At 58.8% G+C, this 23,470-nt stretch overlaps 3 protein-coding genes and 2 long non-coding RNA genes across 7 annotated transcripts; 2 read left to right on the top strand and 3 right to left on the bottom strand.

The window, feature by feature from the left end:
- Window positions 1-2,191: 2,191 nt before the first annotated feature.
- On the bottom strand, window positions 2,192-13,819 carry BSG (basigin (Ok blood group)). Of its 2 annotated transcripts, XM_066336229.1 has the most exons (9): window positions 13,662-13,799; window positions 9,415-9,762; window positions 7,706-7,862; window positions 6,424-6,512; window positions 5,843-5,970; window positions 5,407-5,680; window positions 3,510-3,534; window positions 3,138-3,207; window positions 2,192-2,993 (listed from the first exon to the last, which is right to left on the bottom strand). In XM_066336229.1, exons 1-8 carry the CDS (start codon window positions 13,741-13,743, stop codon window positions 3,150-3,152), a joined length of 1,161 nt encoding a protein of 386 aa, XP_066192326.1. In that variant the 5' UTR covers window positions 13,744-13,799; the 3' UTR covers window positions 2,192-2,993; window positions 3,138-3,149. The 2 variants fall into 2 exon arrangements, with proteins under 2 accessions (XP_066192326.1, XP_066192325.1); XM_066336228.1 differs by lacking the exon at window positions 9,415-9,762 and having other exon boundaries at window positions 13,662-13,819.
- Window positions 12,134-12,863, top strand: LOC136371912 (uncharacterized). The gene is made up of 2 exons (XR_010745423.1): window positions 12,134-12,208; window positions 12,755-12,863. It is a non-coding gene; the product is annotated as an uncharacterized lncRNA (long non-coding RNA).
- Window positions 13,820-13,919: 100 nt separating the features above from the next.
- On the top strand, window positions 13,920-15,364 carry LOC136371910 (uncharacterized). Its single transcript, XR_010745422.1, has 2 exons — window positions 13,920-14,260; window positions 15,036-15,364. It is a non-coding gene; the product is annotated as an uncharacterized lncRNA (long non-coding RNA).
- Window positions 15,365-16,056: 692 nt separating this feature from the next.
- On the bottom strand, window positions 16,057-21,165 carry CDC34 (cell division cycle 34, ubiqiutin conjugating enzyme). Its single transcript, XM_066336234.1, has 5 exons — window positions 20,875-21,165; window positions 18,081-18,167; window positions 17,484-17,581; window positions 17,035-17,169; window positions 16,057-16,919 (listed from the first exon to the last, which is right to left on the bottom strand). Exons 1-5 carry the CDS (start codon window positions 21,049-21,051, stop codon window positions 16,709-16,711), a joined length of 708 nt encoding a protein of 235 aa, XP_066192331.1. The 5' UTR covers window positions 21,052-21,165; the 3' UTR covers window positions 16,057-16,708.
- A 570-nt stretch (window positions 21,166-21,735) lies between these two features.
- On the bottom strand, window positions 21,736-23,425 carry TPGS1 (tubulin polyglutamylase complex subunit 1). 2 transcript variants are annotated; one of them, XM_066336214.1, is made up of 2 exons: window positions 22,876-23,425; window positions 21,736-22,798 (listed from the first exon to the last, which is right to left on the bottom strand). In XM_066336214.1, exons 1-2 carry the CDS (start codon window positions 23,244-23,246, stop codon window positions 22,270-22,272), a joined length of 900 nt encoding a protein of 299 aa, XP_066192311.1. In that variant the 5' UTR covers window positions 23,247-23,425; the 3' UTR covers window positions 21,736-22,269. The 2 variants fall into 2 exon arrangements, with proteins under 2 accessions (XP_066192311.1, XP_066192312.1); XM_066336215.1 differs by having other exon boundaries at window positions 22,906-23,425.
- Between the last annotated feature and the right edge of the window lie 45 nt (window positions 23,426-23,470).

Genomic DNA, 23,470 nt, shown 5'->3' with positions numbered 1-23,470 from the left:
CAAGCCTCGCCGGTGGAACCGGCTACCGGGGCTAGCCACCGGGACGGGACGTCCACCTCCCGGCCCGACGGCCCCGGGCTCCGGCAGCGCAGTCCCCGGGGTGCTGTGATCCGGGACCGGCCGCTCTCCCCGCGGGGCTCCGCCGCCGCCAGCCCGTCCGTCTGGCCGCGGAGGGAGCACAGCCTACCGCCGGCACAGGGATGGAGCCCATCGCCGCGCTATCTACGGGAGCTTTGCCCTCCCATCCCGCCCAAGGATCCACCGCTCCAGCGCTGAGTCCATTCTGAACCCAGCTGGTGTCAAGGGGCATCCCTCGAGGTGAACCCGAGGATGGAGACCCCGGCGCGGCGCCCCAGGACAGCACCAGCACCCCAAGTTGGATACCGGACACCCACCAAGAGGGGTGATGCTCTGGAAGGACGGAGCGTCAGCACCGGCACCTCCTGCCCTCTGCCACGGGAACAGGCTAGTCCAGCTGCGGCTGCCTCAGGCTGCGGGGTGTCGGGGATGGCCGCAGAGAGCAGCCCGGGTGCGCCCCGAGCATCCCTGAGCAGCCGGACCCGGAGCTGCCCCGGCCTGAGCCCGGGGCTCTGGGGGAGCCCCGTCGGGTCACGGCCGGCGTGGGGAGCGCGGCCGCGGCGGTGGCACCACCTGGTGCCACGGGACAGAACCGCAGCCGAGCGCGTCCCGCGGCCGCGGGGAGCCAGCGCCGTGCCCGGGGCGGGCACCAACAGCCGCGGGCCCTGCGCTGAGCCCCAGGGCAGGAGACACCCCAAAAGTGGCGCTGCGAACCGCAGCGGTCTCGTTCTGCAGCTTCACGCCCCGGGCTCGGCACGGCAGCCTCCAAGAGCAGCCCTTTCCTTTCCAAACCATTCCCGGGGCAGAATACTGCCAGCCCTCAGCTGCCCCCAGCCCATGGAGACACTGATCCAGCTTCACCTGAACGGGAGGCTGGAGATGCCCGAGCCAAGGAGGGAGGCAGCAGCTCAGGGCTCAGCCCGAAGTGTCGGGAAGCAGGGGCTGAGCAGGGTCCCCATGGAGCTTGGAGCACCTCCTGTCTCTCTCTGAAAGATGATGGGTCACCACATCAGGGACCTATTTGTGCCATCCCTGCCCAAGGTTCGATGTGGCAGTCCCTGGGCCATGGCAGGGCTGTGCCACAGCTCACAAGGGCAACTACAACTCAGCCCAGAGCAGCAAGACGCCAGCTCCATCCCTTGCCCAGCTCTCAGGGCTGTTGTCCCCTTGTCCCTACCCAGCCAAACAAAAGGTACAAGTGGTACTTTGTGCTGCAGCCCAGAGCGGGGTCAGACAGGACCCATAATCCTCATAAAGGAAATTAAACCATGCATTGATTTTTCACCAGGACGGCACAAGGCCGGGGCTGTGAAAGCCTTGCATAACCCATTTACACGGCACAGAGCCACGCTGTCCTCGCTGTGATGGCACAGCAAGGCAGAGGCACTGGCAGGAGGGACCCAGCCAGCACAGCACCAGGCTGGCAGCACTGCCACCAGACCTGCCAGCACCTGTCTGGGCACAGGGAGGCCACCACAGCCACGCTCCTCCTTTGTCCCAGCCCAGACAGGGACAAGCATCTGGCTACAGAGCAAGATCCAGTCACATGCCCAGAATGAGGGGTACCTTAAGCCAGTTGGGAGCACAGGGTAGCTTCTCTTCAGCCCATGGGCTCTGCTGTTTCACCCCAGGAGCAGGAATGCTGGCAGAAGCTCCCTCAGGGCTGCCAGCAGAGAAGGGACTCCCCACCAAACCCTGCCCTGGCCCCAGGGTCCTGCTCTGTGCACAGATGTCTCACACCTTTGCTCTCTCCAAGCATAAAGAGCAGGAAGAAAACAAACCAACCTAGAAAACCTGCTTAGAGAAGTGTGAGACACAGGAAGAGCAGAGCTTGTGCAGGCTCCTCAAGGCTGGGGCTGATCCTTACCCCACAGGCACAAGACCTGAGAAAAAGACTGTCCCATAGAGGCAAGTTTGCCCCAGGGCCCCAGGCTCCTGCAGGCTCTGCAGACCAGGGAACACCCCTCCCTCCCTCCATAAAGGCTTTTACACCCGTCGAGCTGAATCTCCTCAGCAATTAAAGGGCAGCCAGAGCTGGCACCAAACCCAGACACAGCATTCTGGAGCCAGAGGGTCAGGCAGCCCAGAGGGAAGAGACCAGAGTCCAGAGGTGGAAAAAAAGAGAGAGGAATCATCTTTATTTGTGAAGTGTTAACAGATGGAACAGTTCAATGCTACCCAGCAGTAAAGATGTTAGACTCCCCTGAGCACTCGTCTGCTCACAGGCCCCACGTCACGCACACACTGCGATGGCTCAAGCACAAGCACACGCTGTTAAACCTTAAAACCAGCCCCAGCCCCAGCTCACCCTGCCCCTCCCCACTGCAGAGACATGAACAACCCATGGAATAAGTTACAGCAATCATTTATCCAGCAACCTGGCTGCCTGTTTCAGAGTAACCAAGAACAGCTCAGCAGGAGCTGTCTGGGAATCTGCCAGGCAGGGACATGCCAGGAACGAGCCCTTTGCCAGGGGAAGGTGCAGCCTTGCTCCTGGTGACGCACTGGGAAAGACACAGAAGCCATTCCTGAACCCTCTGGTCAGATCAGGTCGTCTCCCAACAGCCACCAAAGCAGCTCCTCCCTCACCCCCACAAGCAGGTGGGACACAGCTGCACTCCCATTCCCCCACTCCCCACTCTGTACCAACATGAAAGAATCTAGGACAGAGACAGCCAGAGACCTAAGACTACCAGGAACAAAGGATTTACATTTACAGGTAGAAAAACCCTCCCACGACTCTTCTTAAAAAAAAAAAAAAAAAAAAATTGTATTTTATATTCTACAACTTAAGTTTCCTTAGAAAGTGAAGTAACTGAATCGCAAGGACGCACTAGAATATTCCATGGTGCTATTTTACCAAAAAATTAAAAGAAAACAAAATTGTCCAGACGACTTCTTCATCTTCTCATCACCTGGCAGGAGAGAAAGAGAAGCCAGTTACATAAACCCTGCTGCACTGGGCTGGAAGGGGCCAGAAGAGCCTCTGGCTTCTCCCAGAGACCCTCAGCAGACTAAGATGCTGCAGCTCTTGCTCCAGGCTCTGCCCTGGCACTCACCTGGCCCTGCTCTTAGTTTGCATTTCTCTGGCGGACGTTCTTGTCCTTGTGGTTTGTGGCATTGCTCTTCCTGGGAAGGGAGAAGGGGTATGAGGAAAGGGAGAGCAGAAAGTTCCCTCAACACCATCCCTCACCCATTAATGTAATTCAGGTCCAAGCAGAGGGTGCAGATCAAATCCCAGAGCAGGGTCAGACACCAGTGCCACCCCAGGTATACAAGTGGGGACATTAAATAAACCATGGGGGGGATATCTCCCCCCATACCAGCCAGCTTTTATCTCTGCACAAAGCTTTTATCTTTGGAGCAGATTCCCTGGTGGATGAGATCTACCAGCACAAATCTGCCTAAAAAGGAAGAGGCAAGGTACTTACAGTGGTGCAGAGCCTCCATCATCATCTTCACGTTCAGGACAGCACAGAAAGAGAAAACAAGAAACAAACAGTCAGGGAAGAAGACACCCAAAGTGACCTCTGCCTCCCGTCAAAGCAGTGGGAACTGCATTCCAGGCAGCCATTCCACCACCACTTCAAACTGGGGAGGGTAGAGCTCCTCGGGTGTCCTGATCCATCCCCTGTGCTCACCCACACGGCACCAGGACTTGGGATGGCTCCCAGATCCCAGCACACTCACAGCAGGTAAAGGGGAAGCCAAACAGGATGTTCCAGGAATGAGCACTTTAAGCAGCAGCAGCAGGAAGCCCTTCTCCCTCCCCACACGTTGTGATATCAAAACAAACACACTGCACACCACATTCTGAGCAGCACAGCTAAGGAAACACCTCTTGCCAACACGTGCCAAGCCCTGGGGCCTTTCACCAGCTCCCTGAGATCTCCCACCTCCCAACAGGAGGCTCCCAGTTGTCTCCTTTGCTCCCCATCACCTCTTCTCCAGCCCTGGCTCCCCCTGAGTCCCATGCTCCGGGGACCAGGATCTGCTCACAGCTGGTGAGAGGACAGAGGCACAGACACGGCTGGAACTACCTTGGACTTACCATGTGAGGTGGCACCCAGCAGCAGAGAAAGGAAGAGTGGATAGGTAACACCAGCAAGGATATGACCCCAAAGACAGGCCAGACTGTCCCCACCCTATCCCAGGTGACAGGAGCGTCCAGTTCCCAGGAAGTACTGGGGGAACTGGCTCAGACAGGCCTCACTGTCACCTTCTGGGAGGGGCAAAGCTACAGAGATTTTGGGGCAGAAAGAACCACTTTATACCAGGGAAATGTAAAGCCATGTGTGTTTACTGAAGGGGTGTGATGCTGTACCCTCATCCATGAGCACTCGGGAACTTGAGCTCCTCTTGCCAAGGAGCACCAGGACATTTCAGCACATTCATCTGTCTGTCAAAGCATCTGCTACAGCTCTGACAGGTCAGCACCCCACAGACCTGGACTGATGCCATCACGAACCAGATCACACGGTGTTTTTGCTGAGAGATGCAGCTATAACATCCTTAAGACAGCACCTGCCTTTTAGCCAGGGGTGTCAGAGGGAAAAACACCTGCTTGTGAAACTGCCTCGAGTGGAATTCCAAGCCCTGCAGTCCAGGGGAGGGATCTGACCTTTAGCCCCTCTTCTGCACCTCTCCTGAGCCTGCTCCTCGCAGGGGGCCAGGGGCCCTGCAGGATCCCAGGCAGGAAGGATACAGAGCATTCACACTGCATTGTTAGCAGCATCAGATAAAGGAGGTCGTGCCGCTGACACAATGCAGATCCTCACCGATAAGGAAAGGGAGGAGCTGGTGCTTCCAGAACAGATTAAAGATAGTACCGGTCTTTAAGATCCAGGATGTGTAGATCTGATGACCCAAAACATCCTGAACTGAACACAAGTTAAGCTGAACCTGGTCTTACAGAGCCACTGACACAGTCCCTCCCAGTTCTGCAGCACCACAAAAGCTCCAGCACTTATTTACAAACCACCTCGTCCAGAGCGGGGGCTGCCAAAGCAAATCCAGCCCTGCAGACACTCAAGGGAAGCACTTGAACAAAGAGCACAGGAACTGGTGAGACAAAGGGTCAGGCCAACCTGCACAGAATCCTCTCTTGCTCAGATCTCACTGCAGACTGTCACAGACAGTGCAATTACAGGCAGCTTCATGGCTGAAGTGGCATGGTACAGACTGGTTTCTCAAACACCCCGAGCTCTCAAAGCACACCTCCTCTGAGAAAAGGACCTCAGAACTCCCAACAAGCCCATCCTGCCTGCACCCTGCAAGCTGCAAACCACTTCATCTCCCCGGACACACTCAAACCCAGCTGCCTCTTACCATCAGGAACCTCATCTGGCTTCCTCCTCTTCTCATAGATGAAGATGATGGTGACAAGAACGAGGACCTCTGCCACGATGCCCAGGAAGGGCCAGAGTGCTGCCAGGCGGCTGCGGACGCGCAGGCTCACCGTGGCTGCCCCGGTGCCGTAGGGGTTGGAGCCATTGCAGAAATAGTTGCCTGTGTCCTGCTCAATATCCAGTTTAAGGATGCGTAGCTCTGTCTTGTTGCCAGTGGACTTGATGATGTAGCGGCCAGAGGCGTTCTCCAAGGCCTGGAGGGAAGAGGAAGAAGAGGGATCTCATGGCAGTGCTGAATGACAGCCACAGAAATCTCCTTTCTTGGGGAGTGCTGAGCTTTGAAACAATTCTGGTGGCACAAGGACTGGGGCAGCAGGACAGCCAGGAGGGGAGAAGGAGCAAACCACAGCACTTACCCCGTGATCGCTTTTGGACCAGGACCAAGTGGTGACAGCGGGGAAAGAGGGATTCTTGCAGATCAGCACACCCATGTCCCCCTCATTCCCATGCTCGGACTTCTTGTATGCTTCCACCTGAGGGGCAACTAGGCAAGAGGAAAAAAAAAACCAAAACGTGGATATCTCATTATAGAAATCACATAGATTTGTGCTTTCTGCAGCCCACCTCACCAGAATCAGCTACCCCAAAACCTCAGTCAGCCTGTTCCTCTCACTAGTGTGGCATTTTCAAAGAGGAAAGTGCATCAAGCTGCTTCAGGAAAGGCTCAAACAGATCTGTCCAGGAGGTATTATCCCTCTATCCATTATTCCTGTGGGAACATGCCCACAGAAGGCTGGTTTAATGCAGATCTCAGGGCTGACCCTGCAGACACTGCAATGGCCTGATAACGGCGCTGCCTCTCAGAGAGCAGAGCCCTGCAACCACACGAGGGCTTATAGCTTTTCAACCAGCTGAAAAGACACCCCAGCAAAGCATCCAGGAGGTCACAGCTTCCCCACGCCCCTCCTCAGAGCCCAGGAGCAAATAGAGAAATTACCAGAGATATTCACTTGTCCTCTTATTTGTGGGTTTGCTTCGAAGACGCACTCGTAGACACCAGAGTTCTCCTCCCTCTTCCCTTTGATTCTACCAAAAACAGGATTCAGGTAAGCACCCAGCACAACTTATCCAGGGACACCGACCTCCAGACTCATGGAATCAGACACCCAAAAGCATCAGTGGCCTCCTCCACAGCAAATTTCCCCCCATTGCAGCAGAATATTTATGCTGTACTATGTACAGCAACCCAACTCTCCACTCTCATCACACACTGAGGGTGGCAGAAGAGGGTTTCGTGTGCACCACGTCTGACACGGGTCTGTCAAGTCAGTGATCACTGTTCCAGCTCAATGAAACACAGGGCAAAGCAGTGGCAAAGATCACTCAATCCAGGCTGCTCTGGATTGATCCCCACACAGGAAAAACTCTCGCATTCTCCTTCCTGTAAAGCTGCTGCAATGAGATTTAGTGGATTAGGCAGCCCTGCAACAAACATCCCATTCTGCTGCTCAGTAATACCCACTCGAGGGAAGGGGCCCACAGAGTTTGTCCCATGGCTGCCCTGGGACAAGGGGCTGTTTGTTAGTTCTGCCGTGCACGGCGCTTCCCACTTCCAAAAACCACTCAGCTGAGGAATTGAGGTCACGCGAGGGAGGCTGGGTTATAAATACTTTAATCCTTGTTCAGCTCCCTGTTGCTATGGGGAGACAGGCACGTCGGCACTGCCATACAAAGGGACATGATGCCTCCACAGCTGCTGGGTCAGAGCCAGCCAGGCCTGACTGTAATGAGAAAGGAAAGCTCACTGCACTGCCACAATAAGGCTGGTATTGACCCAGCATGGACCATGGCCCACCACAGCTCTCCAGCTACTTCTGGGAGAACGGCTGGATTCTGGGAAGGGACATAAAGCCCCAAGGAGAGACAACATGCCTCTCACTCCACACACAGGGCAGGGCTCCTTCAAAGCTCTGGAGGAACACCTCTGGAACACTGAATAACCAGAGTCCAGCTGAACACCTGCTTAAAATCAGGAAATCTTTTTCTAAGAGGATATTTGTGGCACAAAACTTTTCTTTCTTGCTTTCCTCCTCCCCATAAAGGAGAGTGTTGGGTCTTACAAGAACTCCATCAAACTCATCTTATGCTCCACAGTCCCAAAGCTCCACCCCATCAGCAGGGCTGCAAGAACTCAGCGTTCCAGCTGACAGCAAACACCAGCTGCTTTCTGGGAACAAAACCTGCCCATGCTCAGGTTCTGACCTTGCCCTGACACTCACGTGTAGCTGGTGAAAGTACCCGCGTTCTCGTCCTCCTCCAAGACCTTCTCATTGCGAATCCACTTGTGGCCCGAGATGCTGAGGTGTGGTGCAGACATGTTACAGCTGAGGATCAGATTGCCAGAACTCTCAGTGACATGAGCAGTAATTTCTGGACCTGCATTCATAAAGAATTGGACTCAAGTTAACCCGGGGTATGGCAGAGCTGACGCCGTGCCCAAGAACCTTCAACGCAAACCCCACAGCTCCTTGTCCCTATTCCCAGCTTCCACTTACCTTCACACAGTTCCCTACCAGACCTGAAAGTGCCAGCACCACAGAGTCCCCAACGCCAGGTGACCAGGTCTGAGTGGACCTGGGAGGCCACACTGGCCCTGCAGCTGCTCTCCCCACAAGCAGGATGGCTGCTGTGTCCTGCATCACTCCAATCTTCGCTGTCCCTACCACGGGTGCAGCCCCGGCAGAGCCCAGTGCTCAATAAGCAATGGAAAAGGTCACTCTGAAGGGCAGAGCACGGCTCTCTGCTGCTGTGAGCCGCCACAGCACTCGTGTGTCAACACCTCCCAGCACCTGAGCAGCTTCAGACACCTCCAGGTAGCACAGAGGGCAGCCAGGACCCTCTGCGGTGAGGGGGAGCAGCAAAGATCGTGTGGCAGCAATACGTGTGTCACCTGAGGCAGCCCAAAGGGCTCAGTTAGAATGACTCCAGGGAGAACACAGAGCCGTGACTCCGAGAGGTCCTGGGCCTCGGTGTGCCAGGCAGCAGTAAATTATGCAACTTAAGATGACTCAGGCATTTCTACTTGTAGGAGGCTGTCCAAGAAGGCAGCTGCCATCAGCAGCACCACTGCACAGCCCCAGTGCCACTACGGTCCCTACCCTCCCACCCCATCTCCATCCCTCAGATGGACTCAGGCATTTTGCTTTTCCTCCTATCCAAATTCCACCGGAAGAAGGGTTCTGCTGGAGGTCTGTACTCCAATAACACATTTCTGCTGAAAAGGCAGCTCTCCTAACTTCCGCTTTCATGAGGAGACCTTAGCAGGACTTTAATCTCCCTCCCAAGGTTTCTATCAGTGGAAGCAGCCTGGGAGTTCCAGCGTTCTCCTGCCCACTCTGTGAGAGGGAACCCGGCCACATCCACAGGACAAGCAACGACATCACACTCAAGTGTCACACAGACACACGGCCATTTCAAAAACGGTTGCAATCTCAGACCTCAAAAGTAAGATTTGTTTTTTTTTTTTTCCCCCAACAGTCTGGGTCACCAGCACGGAAGCGAGCTCAAAGCAGGGCTGCTGGAAGGAGTGGGAGCTGTACGAGCCGCAGGGAAGGGCCGCTGGTCAGTGGTGGTTAGGGCAGAGTCGACCACAGAATCAAGGCTCAATTCTGCAGCCAGCACCAGGGCTCGGAGGCTCTCGGGAATAAGCGGCAGGTTCCAGGTTCTTTGGCTCCGGAAAAGGCGCGGGATTTGCCGGAGGGCGAATTGGTTGGGAAGCCACAACCCTTTTTGAGCAGGGCCATTCCGGGTCAAGTCACAGGTGGTGGGGAGATTGACACAGGGTGGGAGTCTCTCAGTTCTACGGCTGGGGTGGGAGGGTGGGGGGAGCTTTCGGGAGCCACAGGACACAGGTGCAGGGGTGAGCATGGCAGGAGACTCAAGACACCGGTGTCCGAGCAAGTGCCAAGGCCTCGGTGCGGCCACTCACGTTCGATGACAAAAACGTTCGCCTGGGAACGGATCCACTTGACTTTGGGGCTCTTCGACAAGTGGTTGCGGTCGGGGTCGTTGCTGGCCCGGCACTCATACATGCCCGAGTCTTCGCCCGTGAGGTTTGTGATGGAGATGGTGCTGGTAGAGTGCAGGTTGTAGGTGGCGTTGATTTTGACACGGTCCTGCCGTGCGCCATCCCAGAGCTGGGCATAGGTCTCATTGGGGTCGTTGCCCTCAAACCACCACTGGATCTCAGGGATGGGATTGCCAATCGCCTCGCAGTACAACTCCACGCTGTCCTGAGTCAGTCTCTTTTGAGACAGCGGTGACTTTATAAAACCAGCTATGAGTTGAAGAGGTATTAGTGCAAAGTGTTAGTGCAAAGCAAGAATTCACCTTCCACAAGCAAAAAAATAACCCTCGGCAACTGAGAAGAGGCTGCGCACTGTCTCCTGATCAGTGCGCTCTTCCCACCCTCCTCTGCACACTCTGAACTCTGCCTGGCTCACACTGAGTTGAGCCTCACTTGCATTTTGTATCTCCTGCGGCTCCACTTTGCAAAACCAGCACTCAGTGTGTGCCACCATCCAAACTGGATGCCCCTGGCATTGCCCACCTGCTGTGAGGGACAGCCCAAGCCCCTGTCTGGCCCCCAGCATTTGCAGTTCTGGATAAAAACCCCTACATTTGTGTTTCAAAATGCAGCCTCCGCATTCCCCAGCCCGTGCTCTGGCAAAGGTGCTGCACAGGTCACATCACCAGGGAAGGCTGGGGACACTGAGGCAGTGGGACCCTGATTGAGCAGCTCCCTCCCAGCCAGTTTGATTAAGACAACTGAACGGGAAAAGGGCTTCACTGTGCCCCTGCGGCCCCAGGAGGAACGTGTCTGTTCCCCCTCACTGCACAGCCCCGGGCTGCCTGGCTGTAATTCAGAGCTGGCTGGGGCCCAGGCCCCCCCTCGCTGCACCATGGCACAGCCACATGTACTGGCCACACGCACTGGCCCCTGGCCTGTCCACACCCTTGTTCCATCCCTGAGCCCTCCCAGGTGCCCAGCAGGAACTCCTGAGCGCAATCCCGAAGTAAGAACTTTTTTTGGGGAGGAGGAAAAGTCTTGCAGTCCGCAAGATGTGACGAGTCAGGCGAGGAAATGCGTAGATTTGTTGTCATACAAACAGTGAAATCTGACTTTTCATCTCGGGCAAGACCAGTCTGCAGAGCTGAACTGGCAACAAACAGGCCAGAGGCACAGGCAGCAGCTACAGGCTGGAATTTGGGTATTTTTCACTCTGCCCTCGCAGCCAGAGGCCGGAGGGTTCAGTGCTGGAATCAGGCAGTCCAAAGGTCGGTCCATGCACTGCAGGAAGCAGAGCTGCCAAGTGTCCTCAGGCTCCAGGGCAGGCACGGGGCAGTGGCCACAGCCCCAGGAGCCCTTCCCAAGGCAGGCAGGAAGGGAGGCTCAGCAGCTCCACTTTGGGAAAAGCCATCAGGCACTGGTTGAAGTCACTACGTGACTCACCCCCAGCCAGGTTTCAGAAGAAGGAGTTGAGCTTGAGACACATCCTTCCTGTACTAACAGGCAGCTCGCACCCCAAGAACCTTCCAGGAATTAATGTGCTCAGTTAAAAGCACTTTGTGGTTAATACACAACCCTCCATGGATGCACCATGATGTACAGGCACAGAGGAAGTGGGCTCAGGAGAAGTTTTGAGGGGATTTTGAAAGCCTGAAGATGTTTTAGCATGAAATCCTAAGGCTGCTTTTTGTGAGAGTAGGAACAAATCAGTGTCACAAACCCAAGTTTGCTCAAACTCGGGAAAGACACGAGTTAGCCTGTAAGCTAAGCTTGACTCCTAAATAAATTAATTCCACATTTTTCAAAGGAAAAATTAGCTTTTCCTATTAAACTTTGAAAGTCTTGAAGATTAAGCATGGCTGAAAGAGAAAGGACTCCTCACGGGGGGATGACCAAGGCACTCTTAGGAGAAGGCAGACACTGATTTTAACCAAGGAGCGGTACCCAGAGGTGTTATGGGGTTATCAGCTGGGTTCCACTCCCAGAACCACTGACCTGCGTGCCAGGAGGGGTTTTTCCACACCTCAGACCTGTGATCAAACACTCCCAACCCTGAGAAGCCCTGGAACTGCCCACAGCACTTGTACCAGCCCGTCTGCTCCAACTGCGGCCCGAATTAAAGCGGGAGCTGGTAAAGATCAAGGGTTTTACAGCTACAAGGTGATTACTGTACGCTGACAAAATAAGCTGTGCAAGGTTATTTGCTCCGAGTTAGAGGGTACCTCGTGCAGTTTAAACGGGTTAAAAGGCTCCAGCAAGCAGCAGCAGCAGCGAGTACCATTTGAATTCCCATGGGATTAATCTCCCCTCTGTCCCCACCAGCAAGCTGAGAGCAGGAAATCCCAACTGTGGGCTCCCTGTGGAGCCCAAGGCACGGGAGCAGGGCCAGCACCAACACACTGGGATCGATCAGGGCTGATGCCACATTTTCCAGAAGGCAACGGGTTGCAAGTGGGGCTCAGGTCCCAAAACCCAGACGCTCCTCACAGAGCTGAGCCAGATGCTTCCCCGGGCACAGTGTGGTATCTGAGCCAGCAGGACAGCAAAAGGCAGAGACCAGATAACGTTCTCCAGAGTCACCTTCAAACTAAAAACAACCTCTCCCCCCCCACAGAGGGAGGAGTCGTCGGGGTGTCAACAGCAGTGGGACGTGCTCAGGGTGGCTGAGCCTGGCCAGAGCCCCACTGTCCCACGGGGTACGTGCTCCTGGCTGGTGAGACCTTTGTTTCTTGGTTTGAGAAGGGGATAGGTGAGGATCTAATACCTTTTGCCATCTAAAATAGCAATAAAATCCAGCCTTAAGCTTTGCACAGCCAGGTCAAACTCAGAGTCCCTCCCCACGAGGGCACAGAGTCCAGGCACACGCCGACCTATGCTCCATGGGGTGAGCTGCTACCCAGTCTGCTCCATAAAACCAAACCTAAACGCTGCTGAGAGGCCAAACCCCACTTCTCAGCCTCCAATCTGCTCCCTCAAGGCACCAGCACAGCTCCACACCAAGCCCAGGCATGGCCAGGCAGGACATGGGCATTACACAACTGATGGGCCAGCTTACCCTTCCAGGGCTTTTCAGACCCACGCTAGATAGGAACTGCCTCCTCCACATCCCACTGGGTGGAGGAGGCTGGCAGGAAGCCCCCAGAACCACCTGGGCAGCTCCAGGTGATAAGTGTGAGGTTCAGAAAGAGGCTCTGCCCTGCAGAACTAAAACGCAATTCTGTGGAAAGAAACTATTGGAGCACACACTTTGGTTTTCCAGGATCCTCCCACTCTTTTGCCTTCACTCTTAGGATTTAGTTCTACTACGCTGAATTGAGTGCCAACGGGCTACAAATCGTTCAAGTATTAAAAACACCGAACAGCCAGGACCAGCTGCTTGCCACCGGCGACCAAACCGAGCCTCTTCCATGTGCACCTCGCGCACAAGGGCCGATCCAGAGGCTGCGGAGTCCTGCGGGGAGAACACGGCCGGGTTTGCCATCAGCTCCTCCAAAACCTGAGCAGGTGAAAGGTGGAGCCCCAGCACAGGGCAGAGCCCGCTCATCCCTGCGGGAAGAGCTTCAAGCGCCCAGCCGGGGGCTGCCGGACCCGCTCCCGCCCCCGGGGATTATCCTCAACATCTTTAGGGTTTAAGCTCGGGGACTCGGTGCCGCTCCTTAGCCGCAGAAACCGGAGAAGCGGCTGCGGGGAACAAACTCCTCGGTTTTCCTAAGGAGAAAACAACCCAGCGCGGCTGAACCCAGCCGGACCCCATCGCCCCTCCGGTTAAAGAGATGAGCGGGCACGCGGCGCGCCGGGGCATCCTCCGCCCGAGCGGCGGGACTGCCTGACGGCAGAGCGGAGCCCAGCCCTGCCCGGCCATCCCCTGATAGCCCCAGGGCGCCTCCGTTCCCCCGGCCCCGGCCCCGCCCGCCGCGGACGTGCCCCGCCGCAGGCGCCCGCACCGCCGCTCCTCCCCCACGCCTGCCGCTGCCGGACCCGGCCCGGAGCCCACCCGCGGGGCCGGGATCCCGCCGAGGCCCCTCGGAGCCCCCGCAGCACACCCTCCGTCCAGTCCCCCACGGAGACCCTCAGTGAACCCCCGCGACCCCCCCGCCACCCCGGGCCGCCCGAATGGAGCCACTCCAGCCCGGAGCCATCCCGGCCCGCCCAGGTCCGGTCCGTACTTGTCCCCGCGGCGCCGGCGGCCATCGAGCACAAGACGAGCAGCGCCAGGACCGCGCGGGTTCCCGCCGCGCCCGCCGCCATCTCCGCACGCGCCCCCGCCGCGCCGCGCGCGCGCTATAACCGCGACCCGGGGCACCGCGGGGAGGCGGCGCCAGATCAGGCCCCGCCTCCTCGCCCCTCAGGTCGGCCAATCGCAGAGCGCTGCGCTCCTCAGGCCCCGCCCACTCACCCCGGTACGGCCAATCAGAGAAGAAGATCACGCCGAGAGCTTTCTCGTCTCTCTTGTCCCCGCGGGCAGAGCCAGTTCGGGCCGGTCGCACCGAGGCCACGCCCACCGGCAGAGACAGCCAATGGGGACGCGCGATGGGGGCGGGGCTGAGGGTCCCGGGGCAGGCCCCGGTGCCGCCGCTGCCCCCGGCGGGTCCGAGGCCGCGGAGGGACGTGGGGGGGCGAACAGGTTTGCACGTGTCCGTCCTGCCGAGCCGGGGCACGCACGCACCGGGGGGAGCACCGGGACCCACACGCCCCCCGAGCCGTGTGGCTCCTCGGGGCGCAGCGTGGGCAGAGTCCCGGGGGAGCCAGCGGGTGCTCGGTGCAGGTGGGTCCCCGGGCAGGGCCGGCAGCCGGCACGGCTGTGCCGGAGCCACGCGGAGGTTCCCGGAGGTTCCCGGGGCCCCACGGGGTGAGCCAGGGCCGCCTGCGGGTCCCGCGCACAGCGGGATGTGTGGGAAGGAAACCGGGCAGCGCTTCCTCAGCGCAGGGAGCCCGGCACAGACAATGGCTCCTGCGGACACGGCGGGGCCGCTGCCAGGACAAACCAGCCGACCCACGCACCCGGACCCGGCCGGCTGCACGGGGCCCTTGTCCCACAGTCCCTCCGGCCCTCGGCACAGCGCCCACAGCCCGCGCTCAGGGCTGCCCCGAGGTGCAGGGAGCGGACTTGGCCCCGGGCTCTCAGCCGGACAGCGCAGTCCGTCGGGACAAGGGGTGCTGGGCTTCTAGTCCCGGCTCCAGCCCAGCTGGAACCGCCTGATAACCCCAAGGAGCTGGGCAGGCAATAGCCAACAAGGCAGCTGGGGCAAAGAGGCCTTTGCAGGACAGCAGCTTTTTCTCCATCTCTCCTCCATCTCTCAGTGAACTCTTGACTGAGTCGGCCGTGGAACACACTGGAGCGCTCACAGCCGGGGGTACAGGTCAGGGGGGCAGGAAAAGCTAAAACAATGGGGCCATAGGCGCCAATCCCCACCACGCTCTCCACGGGGATCTGCCAACTCATCCCAGAGCGTTTCTTCCCCATGTCCCGCCCACCCTCATCCACCGCCCCGGCTCCCCCAGCACTGGGGGAATTTGCAAATGTGGCTCTTGTAGTGCAGAAATTCGGTGGAGTATGGTGCCCATAGAACCCGCAGGCTGAGGAACTGGTCCTGGTCTGGGTGGCCTCCAGCATCCAGCACTGGGGAGGGAACTGGCCACAAAGAGCCAGCAAAGGCTGAGGGCACATGGGCATGGTGATGTTGATGGGGGTGCACAGAGCTGCCCCCCAGGAAAGGATGGAGGGGCTGACTGTGAACAAGCAGCCGGGGCTCCTGCTCCATGCCACCCGGGTGACCTTGGAAGCCGTTTGCCAGGCCTGAATAAAGCGACAATAATCCTATTCACCTTTTAGCCTCATTTCCTAAGGCAATAAAGCACATGCCCTCGCCGCGTGCAGTCGCAGGTGTCACTCAAGCCCTGATCCCATTTGCACGACTCCAGCCGAGGGAAGTTTTGCTCATTACCCCTCTGACAAGCTTTGTGCAGCAGGGGCAGCAGCCCCAGGCAGGCGCTTTGCCAGGGCCTCGTCCTTGCCCTGGCTCCGAGGCTGCTCACCGCATCCCAACCGGGCTGGGAGCTCCTCACTCCCCGCAGCCTCCGGAGCTCACATGCCCCAGCCGGTCCCGGGCTGCGGGCTCAGGGCACACCCAACTGTGGTCAGAGCAGCTGCAAGGGCCCTGGGCATCCATGAGGCGCCCATCAGCTACCACTGAGCACAGCCAGGCACTGCCCAGGCAGGTCTGCTGCCTGCAGAGGGAGAAGGCAAACACCTTCCCTTTGCAGCACTGGAGGGTTTGGCCCAGACAGAGACTGAGTGTTGGCCACAGCTCCAGGGCAAGAGGCACTGAATTTTGCCCGGGAAGGGCAGAGATGCTTTCCAGACCAGAGACTACCCTGCTCAGACCCTCCTGCCCACTCTGCAAAGTGGAAAGAGGGTTACTATGAGACCCACAGCTGCCTTGCAGCCCCAGGAGAGCAGCCAGCCCATCCACCCACTGCTCCATGCCAGTCCATGTCTGACACAAACCCCTTGTAGCCTGGGCACAGACCAGGCAGAACCTCACCCATGCAGCACAACCCTTCCCTGGAAGAACTTTATTAAATAGTGTCCAAAAAATAACAGAAGCAGAAATACTCAGCATGACCCCATCCCTCCCAGCTAGTTAAAAACCACAAACAGACTATCCCCACAAGCTCAGTGCTGGTGGCTGCCAGACAAGCTCCAGCATCACGGGCACAGAAGGCAAAAGGATCCTGTGAGGACAACCCAGACAGCTGCAGGGTGAACCCCAAAAGGTATTGAAAGCCAAGACAGCACTCACATGCTGCAGCCCCACCAAAGCAACCACTCACCACCCCCACAAGCCCCCCAAATGCTCCTACCCCATGGGGCTGAAGAGAAGCTGAACATCCCCAAATGAGGGGCAGCCAACACCAGGCCTGGTTGTCACTCCTCAGCTAGGCAAAGCCACCAGCACCTCAGTTTCTGTGTCTTTGTGAACACCCCAACACAGCTTCCCCCCTCCACCTGCCCCCCCAGGAAGTTTATAAAACAGGGGGTTTATCTTTTCCTACAAAGACAAGCGATGGGATTTCCTTTGCAACAGCAGAACAGTCTCCCTGCGAGGTAGAGAGTTAATTTCAGGGCTGACAGATCCTAAATTCAAACCAGTTTGTTCTAGTTGAGGTAAAACTCAGTAGTTTATAGCAAGTTTGCAAAGCCAGAGGTCCATCAAGATTCCTCATTGCCGGAGTCATCCTCATCACCGTAACAGCTCTCTGCTTCCTCCTCCATTTCATCATCCTCATAATAGTCATCATAAAAGAGGTCTGAGCCCTCATCCGGGGCTGGAGTCTTGGTCTTCACACAGTACTCAGCCAGTGTGGTGGGGACCTTCACTCCATCCCGCTCAGCGTCCACCTTGGTGCCCAGCACCTGCTTCCTGGAAGGTGAGAAATGTGGGGTGAGAAGAGAGCTCTGCACCACAGCCCTCCAGAGCCTGTGTCCCACAGGATCCCAGCACAGCCAGTGCTGCCAGGCCCAGGCTCAGCACACACCTGATGATGTCCGTGTACTCCCGGTCCTTCCCTTTGCTCTCCTTCCATTTGCGGTACATCACAGAGGCGTCCACGTTGGCTGGGGAAAACGTGTTGGGCTCATTCAGCAGTGAGATCACGCTCAGCAGAATGGTCCTGGCATTGATAGACACGAGCAGGTCAGAGCTGAGGCAGGTCAGCAGCACCCCAGCAGTGCCAGCAGCCCCAGTCTGTCTGTGGGAAAGCCTTGTGCTGCCCACAGCAAGAGAGGTCCCAGCAAAGGGGAGCAGGCAATGTGTGGGCTGTTTGGCTTACACTCATCCACACACAAGCTCTGGCTGTTCTCAGCAAATGCAACAGCCTGAGAGCCTTCACCAGCCCGCTGGTACCTCCTGCAGGCTTCGGGAGCAGGAGGCTGTCCCCATCCTCCCACCATTCCACCCCTGCCCGCAGCTCCCCCCAGCCCTCACCGCACGTTCTGGGTGGGATTCCAGCGCTCCGAGGGCAGCTCCCCGCTCTGCGGGTCATCCACGGGCGGGTGGAGGATGGAGATGCAGACATCACCTGTCTGAAAGCACAAGAGAAACAGGATCCTCAGGAGCTGCTGCCCCAGCATCTGCTCGCTTGCTCTTCCCTTTGACTGAAGCCAGGTGACGTGACCCAAGCTGTCTCGTCAGTCCCACAGCAGGGACACAAAAGTGGACAAGCACCCCCATGATTGCCAGCACCGTACAGGTCAGGCTGCCCAATGCCCAACACGCTGTGCCCCTGCTGTGGGCCCCAGGGCCAGGCACGTCGCTCGCTCTGCAGCCACTCTTGGCACGGGCACAATGTCCCCAGGCACGGGGACCATCAGGTCTGCAAAGCCTGGCTGACCTGGAACCTGCACTGGGACAGCAAAGGGCTGTTGTGAGCTCGTTAGCGGCGTTCCCTGTGCCAGGCACTCATCACCAAAGGCACTGAGTGTCCAGTGCCAAAGGCTGGCATTTGCATCCAGTGACATCACAATAGAGGCACACGTGTCCACTGACTGTCCAAGAGCCTCCTCGCTGCCCCAGGCGACCTACCTCATAGATATTGGGGTGCCACATTTTGGTTAGGAACCTGAAGGCAGGAGGAGAGTAGGGGTAGTCGATGGGAAACCGGAGACGAGCCTGCAAGGGAACGATAAGGAGACGTGAGCACCAGCCTGTGAGAAGGAAGGGACGGAAACCACAGAGCTTCTGACGGCTCAGAGAAAAAGGAACCTCTGCCAAGCCCAGCTGGGTGCTTGCTGGGACAGAGCCTCTGCACCAGCCAGCTCTGTGGGCAGGACACCGGCCCCAGGGGCAGGACGGACACCGGCCCCAGGGGCAGGACGGACACCGGCCCCAGGGGCAGGACGGACACCGGCCCCAGGGGCACCCTCTCACCACACAGAGAGGGGTGAGCAAAGGGGCTGTGACCAGCTGTGGTGGCTAACAGCAGGCCTGTATGGCCCTCACAGACTGAATCCTGACTTGGTCCAACATAGCTGTGAGAAAGGTAACAGCTTTTTAGGAAAACAGAAGCCTGCAATGGCAAAAAACAGCTTGTTTCCCTGCAAAAAGAATTGTGCAGATTAGAACTGTTTTCTTTGCACCTGTTTCAACAATCCCAACCGTCTCAGCAAAAGAACAAAAACAATATCTCACAAACAACCCTTTCTTGCACGTAGACACCTTGTCCAAGACTGCCCAGTTACTATGGAGTAGTACTTTTACTGACCATTAAGAGACACACACAGGAAGGTTTAAAAAACTGTGTAAGAGACATAAAAAATAAAGTTCAGCTTTTTTTGCTCCTTGAAATAGTGTGTCTCATCCCTCTGAAATGAGGTCAACAGCGACATCCAGCAGCAGCTCCTTGCCCCCCATGCTGCCCATCCCCTCCTGTCCAGCAGGGCCCACTGGTGCTAACCCAGTGCTCTCCAGCAGGAGCTCGTGGTGTTGGCACCCAGAACCAACCCCACAGCAGCACATGGAGCCAGGCAGAGAGCCTGGGTCACCCCCTAGAGCTGCTGTCAGGGACAGACCGTGGCTGTGCCGCTGGAGGAAAGGCTGTTTACCCTTCAGGGCTCACGGGAAGGAAGCATCAGGTGTTTGGTGCTCCGATGAACACACTGAATCTAAAAATAGCCTGTCACTGCTGAGAAGAGACCCAGTCCAAACTGGCCGCAGCGCGCAGCTTGGGGGCTAAAAATAAAATCACATGAAGCTCAGGCTGCAGCCCAGGGCTCCAGCAGGGACAATCAGCCACCACCAGCTCCTCCCACAGCCGCCAAACCCACAGGGCTGAGATTGGGCAAAGAGGGGCTCAATCTCCATCTCTGAGTGAAGCCTGAGGGGGCACAGGGACCTGCAGCAACATCCCACAGTCCTCAGAGCTGCTGCCCCAACCCACCAGCACCAAGAATCCAAGAGGACGGGGGCAGCTTCTCCCTGGGTGACTGCACAACTTCCCAGTGACTGATTCAGCTTTCAGCTGTTTCCAGGCCCTGGGAGCAAACTTCCAGATCAAGACTCAACATGACAACTCCTCAAACCTTCTTGCTTCCTCATTTCATGCACAAGAGAATCCAGACACTGGGTCTGTGGCACGGGAGAGGGGATGGGAAGAGAGAAAAGTGCAGTGGGGGCAATGTTGTGTGTGTGGAGTGCAGGGCAGTGACACTCAGCCCCATGCTGGGCTCTGGCCAAACAGCTGAACATCGCAGAATAATCCCCTTTGTTGTGTCAGAGGGGATCAGAACAAAACCGGCTGAGGCAAAGCGATGCCAAAGGGGGCTTGGACAGCAACAACCCCACCCTGCCGTGTACAAACAGGTTGGTGCCCCCACAGGCTGGAGAAGACTCTGTCCCTCCGCTCTCCTCTTATGCAAAGTCTCACCAGCACCCTCACTGCTGGGTTTGGAAGCTCTTGAGCACACAACAGGAGCATGAGTGCCTGAAAAAGTGAGAGTTCAGAGGGTCTCATGCCAAGATGCTATGGTGGAAAAAAAACCCCTCCACTTTAATGAAGAGATGAAACCTGGCTCGGCTTTGCCAGCCCAGGAAAACAAACACAGCTAACTCTGGGTGACTCACCCTGTGCATCCCCACCCTGACAGCAACAGGACGAAAACACAAGAGCTCAGTGGAGGAGGGAGGATGAGAAAGAGGAAGAAAACAGCTACCCCACGTTGCACAATACCTGAGAAGAGCACACACACATCCTGTCGAGAGGGGCCTGTGCAGTCAGGCCACCAAACACCTTATTCCACCTCAAACCCCAAACCAAGCCATGACACTCACTCCCCAACCCAGCTCCCTGCTCCCGCCCTGGGCTGTCTCTGTCTGTACTCGACGGACCTTAGTCTCTTCCCTCCGGTCTGGTGGGGATGTCTCGGATCCCCTCCAGGAGAGGGAACATCAGTGACCTGGAGCCCGCTGTCCTGCACCCTCAGACTGGGGCGGGCAGGGGGGTCATTGAGGCAGAGCCCCCAAGGGAACCGAATGCTCCTCACAACGAGGTGGCCCTCGGTAGTTTGGCAGCAGCCACCTGCGCACCAGTCCCCTGCCAGGACCACTACAAAGCCGCAGGGACCTCCAGGTGTCCAGGGAAAGATCCAGCTCTCCCTGGCGCTCAACACACCCACAAGCCGGGAGCAGCTCTGTCACGACCCCCACACCCACCCGGGACACTCTCCCTCACCCACAGCCCCCTCACAGGGTCTCACCCCTTCCAAAACTCCTTCCCAAAACACCCAGCACATCCCCCGACGCGGCCTGCTGTGCCTTCGCCCCCGCCCCAGCCCCATCTCCCCCCACAGCCCGAACCTTCCCCGCTGCCCCCGCCGCTCACCTTGAAGTACCCGCCCTCGTAGTGAGTGTCCGGGGGGCCGAAGATGGCCACGTCCCAGGTGTACAGGTCCCCTTCGTCCACCAGCCCGACGCGGAACCCTTCCACGGGCTCCTCCTGCAGCCCCTTCAGCTCCAGCAGCAGCGCCTTCTGCGAGCTGGGCACGGCGGGCCGCGCCATGCCGGGCTACCGGGGCTCTCGGGGGGCGCAGCGGCCGCTCCGGGGCGCGGGGGGGCGGCGGGACCGGGGCCGCGCGGGGCACGGCGGGGGCTGTAGTCCCGTGAGGGGCGTGGCCACAGCGGGCACCGCCCCCACGGGCGCCGCTGACCAATCAGAGCGCGGGGCGGGGCACGCTGTGGGCGGGGCGGCCCTGCCGGTGCCCCCGGCGCTCCCGGTCGCACCGAGGGAATCCAGCGGTCGGCAGCCGCCCCGGGAGTCTCCGGCACACGGAATCCCGGCCCGGAGCGCAGCCCCAGGCCAGCCTGCGGGTGCCACACCTGTGTGACAATTCACAGCGCTGTCAGGGCAGCATCTGGAGCAGCTGCGGAACGATGCCTCCGGCATCCCCGGCTCGCACCTCCCTTTGTGTCACATCCCGTCAGCTGTGCCTGCGTCAGGAGCCGCCACCCGCAGCCTCACCCACACCAGCACCACGTCCTGCCTGCAGGGAGCAGGACATCCGCCCAACACAACATCCCAAGCCCGGGGGGATCCTCCCACCGGCTCTTCCACTCAGGTGCTCCACAGTCCTGCACCTGCTGCCAACACTAACCCCTGAGCACGGAGCTTGCCTCAGGGATCTGGGCACTGCTGCAGCTTATTCTGGCACTTCGTGCTGCCAGGAGAAAAGAAACCGACCACTAAAAATAATAAAAAAGCTTTATTGTCTTACAGCAAACCAAGAATTCAACAGTATAAATAATGATCAGACAAGTTTAAATAAATAACCCCCGGCCCGACACGCAGCTGGTCCTGGGAGAAGGGGATGTGTCTCATCCAGAGCTTGCATTCCACATCCCAAACCACCTTAGCCCTCCCCAGCTGCCCCTGTGCAGCCACAGCCCAGCCCCACACTTTGTTCCTTCTGGGTCATTTCAAAGCTGCCCAAAGCAGCTCCGCAGGTCACAGCCCCCACATCAGTCCTGGATAACACCTAAAAAGGATCACCCAACGCAGCTGGGCCAGAGGAGCCACGCCTGGGAAAGGCTGCACGCAGGGACACGGAGCTGCTGGGCACCATCAGAACAGGGCAGGGAGCGTGGAAACTGGGAATCTCTTGTTGGGCAGACCAGGGCTCTTCAGCCAGCGCCCAGCCAATGCCCCGTGCTCACCGTCCAGCTTGGAAGGGGGCCCCGCAGGGCCGGCAGTGGCCACAGCCAGCGCTGCTCCCACCCGGCATCACTCCACGGGCTTCACCTTCGCGATGAACAGGGCGGTGGCTTTCCTCAGGAATTCTTCCCTGCTCATGGAGGAGCCGAGCTTCCTCTCCTGCAGCGCCTGGTCCATGGCCAGCGCCAGCCTGTCGGGGCCCAGCCTGGAGCCCGCCTCCAGGTAGCGGCCGGGCCGTGAGCCGTGCCCGGTGCCCAGCGCGTCCTCCAGCGCCCGCAGCACAGCCTGGCACAGCCGGGTGTCCGCCGAGTCCCCAGCGCCCAGCACGGCGAACAGCGCGTCGGCCTTGGCCGCGAACTCCAGCAGCACGCAGCAAGTGAGAACGCCGTAGCGGAACACGTCGAACGGGACGGCCTCGTGGTCGCGGCAGCGGACGCGGCGCAGCAGCTCGGCCGCCGCCTCGGCCGGGGCCGCCCCGCGCTGGCAGATGCGCCGCAGCAGCTCGCTGTAGAGCCGTCCGTCCACGCCCGCCGCCCTCCGCCTCCCGCCGCACCCCAGCACCTCGTAGGCCGCTCCGGCGTTGCTGTCGAAGGCCGTCCTGTCGCGACAGGGCACAGACACAGAGAGGCGGCCTCGCTCCCCGCCCCCGCCGCCCCCCGCCGCCGCTCGCCGCACCTGTGCGAGTGATGAGCCAGGCACACGTACCACAGCGCCCGCGCCAGGCGCTGCGGAGGCCCCGGGGGCTCCGCTGCCGCCTCCGCCAGCACCAGCCGCTCGAAGTACTCGGCCAGGAAGGACACGGGCTCGGCGGGCCGCGCCTCCAGCACCTTGAGCAGCGCCTCCCGCACCATGGCCGTGACGCCGGCTCGCAGCAGAAACTCCGCCGCGCTGTCTTCTGCCAGGCCGCCGCCCCCCGGCGCCGCCCGCCCCGACTCCGGCGGCCCGCTGCCCCCCGTCGGCACCGGGGCGGCGGCCGCTCGCCGCTTCTCGTACGCCGCCATCTTGGGACGCACTTCCGCCCGGGCCGGAAGTTTCCGTGCCGCCATTTTGCACACTGGCAGCCAATAGGTAGGCAGGAAGGCAATGCGAGAATGCCGCCATTGGGCGAGGCCGCCGCCGCCATCTTGAGTGTGGGCAAAGGAGGTTGGTTACCAACGGTAACGCGGCGGGCGCCGCGGCCGCCATGTTTACTGCGGGCAGATGCCCCGCCCTTGGCAACCAGGGAGACGCCGTCGGTGTCCCGGGGGCCGTGAGGGGCCGCGGGACCGGG

The sequence above is a fragment of the Sylvia atricapilla genome, chromosome 26 (assembly GCF_009819655.1).
Source record: "Sylvia atricapilla isolate bSylAtr1 chromosome 26, bSylAtr1.pri, whole genome shotgun sequence".
Classification (NCBI taxonomy): Eukaryota; Metazoa; Chordata; class Aves; order Passeriformes; family Sylviidae; genus Sylvia; species Sylvia atricapilla.
The sequence above is the reverse complement of the archived record's forward strand: the minus strand, read 5'-3'. Positions and strand labels throughout refer to the sequence as shown.

Excerpts from the sequence above, each read along its gene's own strand:
- BSG (XM_066336229.1), bottom strand. The coding sequence starts at position 13,743 with ATGGCGGCGGGCGCGGCGGGAACCCGCGCGGTCCTGGCGCTGCTCGTC. Across the intron at positions 5,971-6,423 it reads AGGACAAGTGAATATCTCTG|TTGCCCCTCAGGTGGAAGCA; the intron begins GTAATTTCTCTA and ends CCTCTTGCCTAG. Across the intron at positions 3,208-3,509 it reads GATGGAGGCTCTGCACCACT|GAAGAGCAATGCCACAAACC; the intron begins GTAAGTACCTTG and ends CTCCCTTCCCAG.
- CDC34 (XM_066336234.1), bottom strand. The coding sequence starts at position 21,051 with ATGGCGCGGCCCGCCGTGCCCAGCTCGCAGAAGGCGCTGCTGCTGGAG. Across the intron at positions 18,168-20,874 it reads ACGAGGGCGGGTACTTCAAG|GCTCGTCTCCGGTTTCCCAT; the intron begins GTGAGCGGCGGG and ends GTTCCCTTGCAG. Across the intron at positions 17,582-18,080 it reads GGCACCCCAATATCTATGAG|ACAGGTGATGTCTGCATCTC; the intron begins GTAGGTCGCCTG and ends TTGTGCTTTCAG.
- TPGS1 (XM_066336214.1), bottom strand. The coding sequence starts at position 23,246 with ATGGCGGCACGGAAACTTCCGGCCCGGGCGGAAGTGCGTCCCAAGATG. Across the intron at positions 22,799-22,875 it reads CTGGCTCATCACTCGCACAG|GACGGCCTTCGACAGCAACG; the intron begins GTGCGGCGAGCG and ends CTGTCGCGACAG.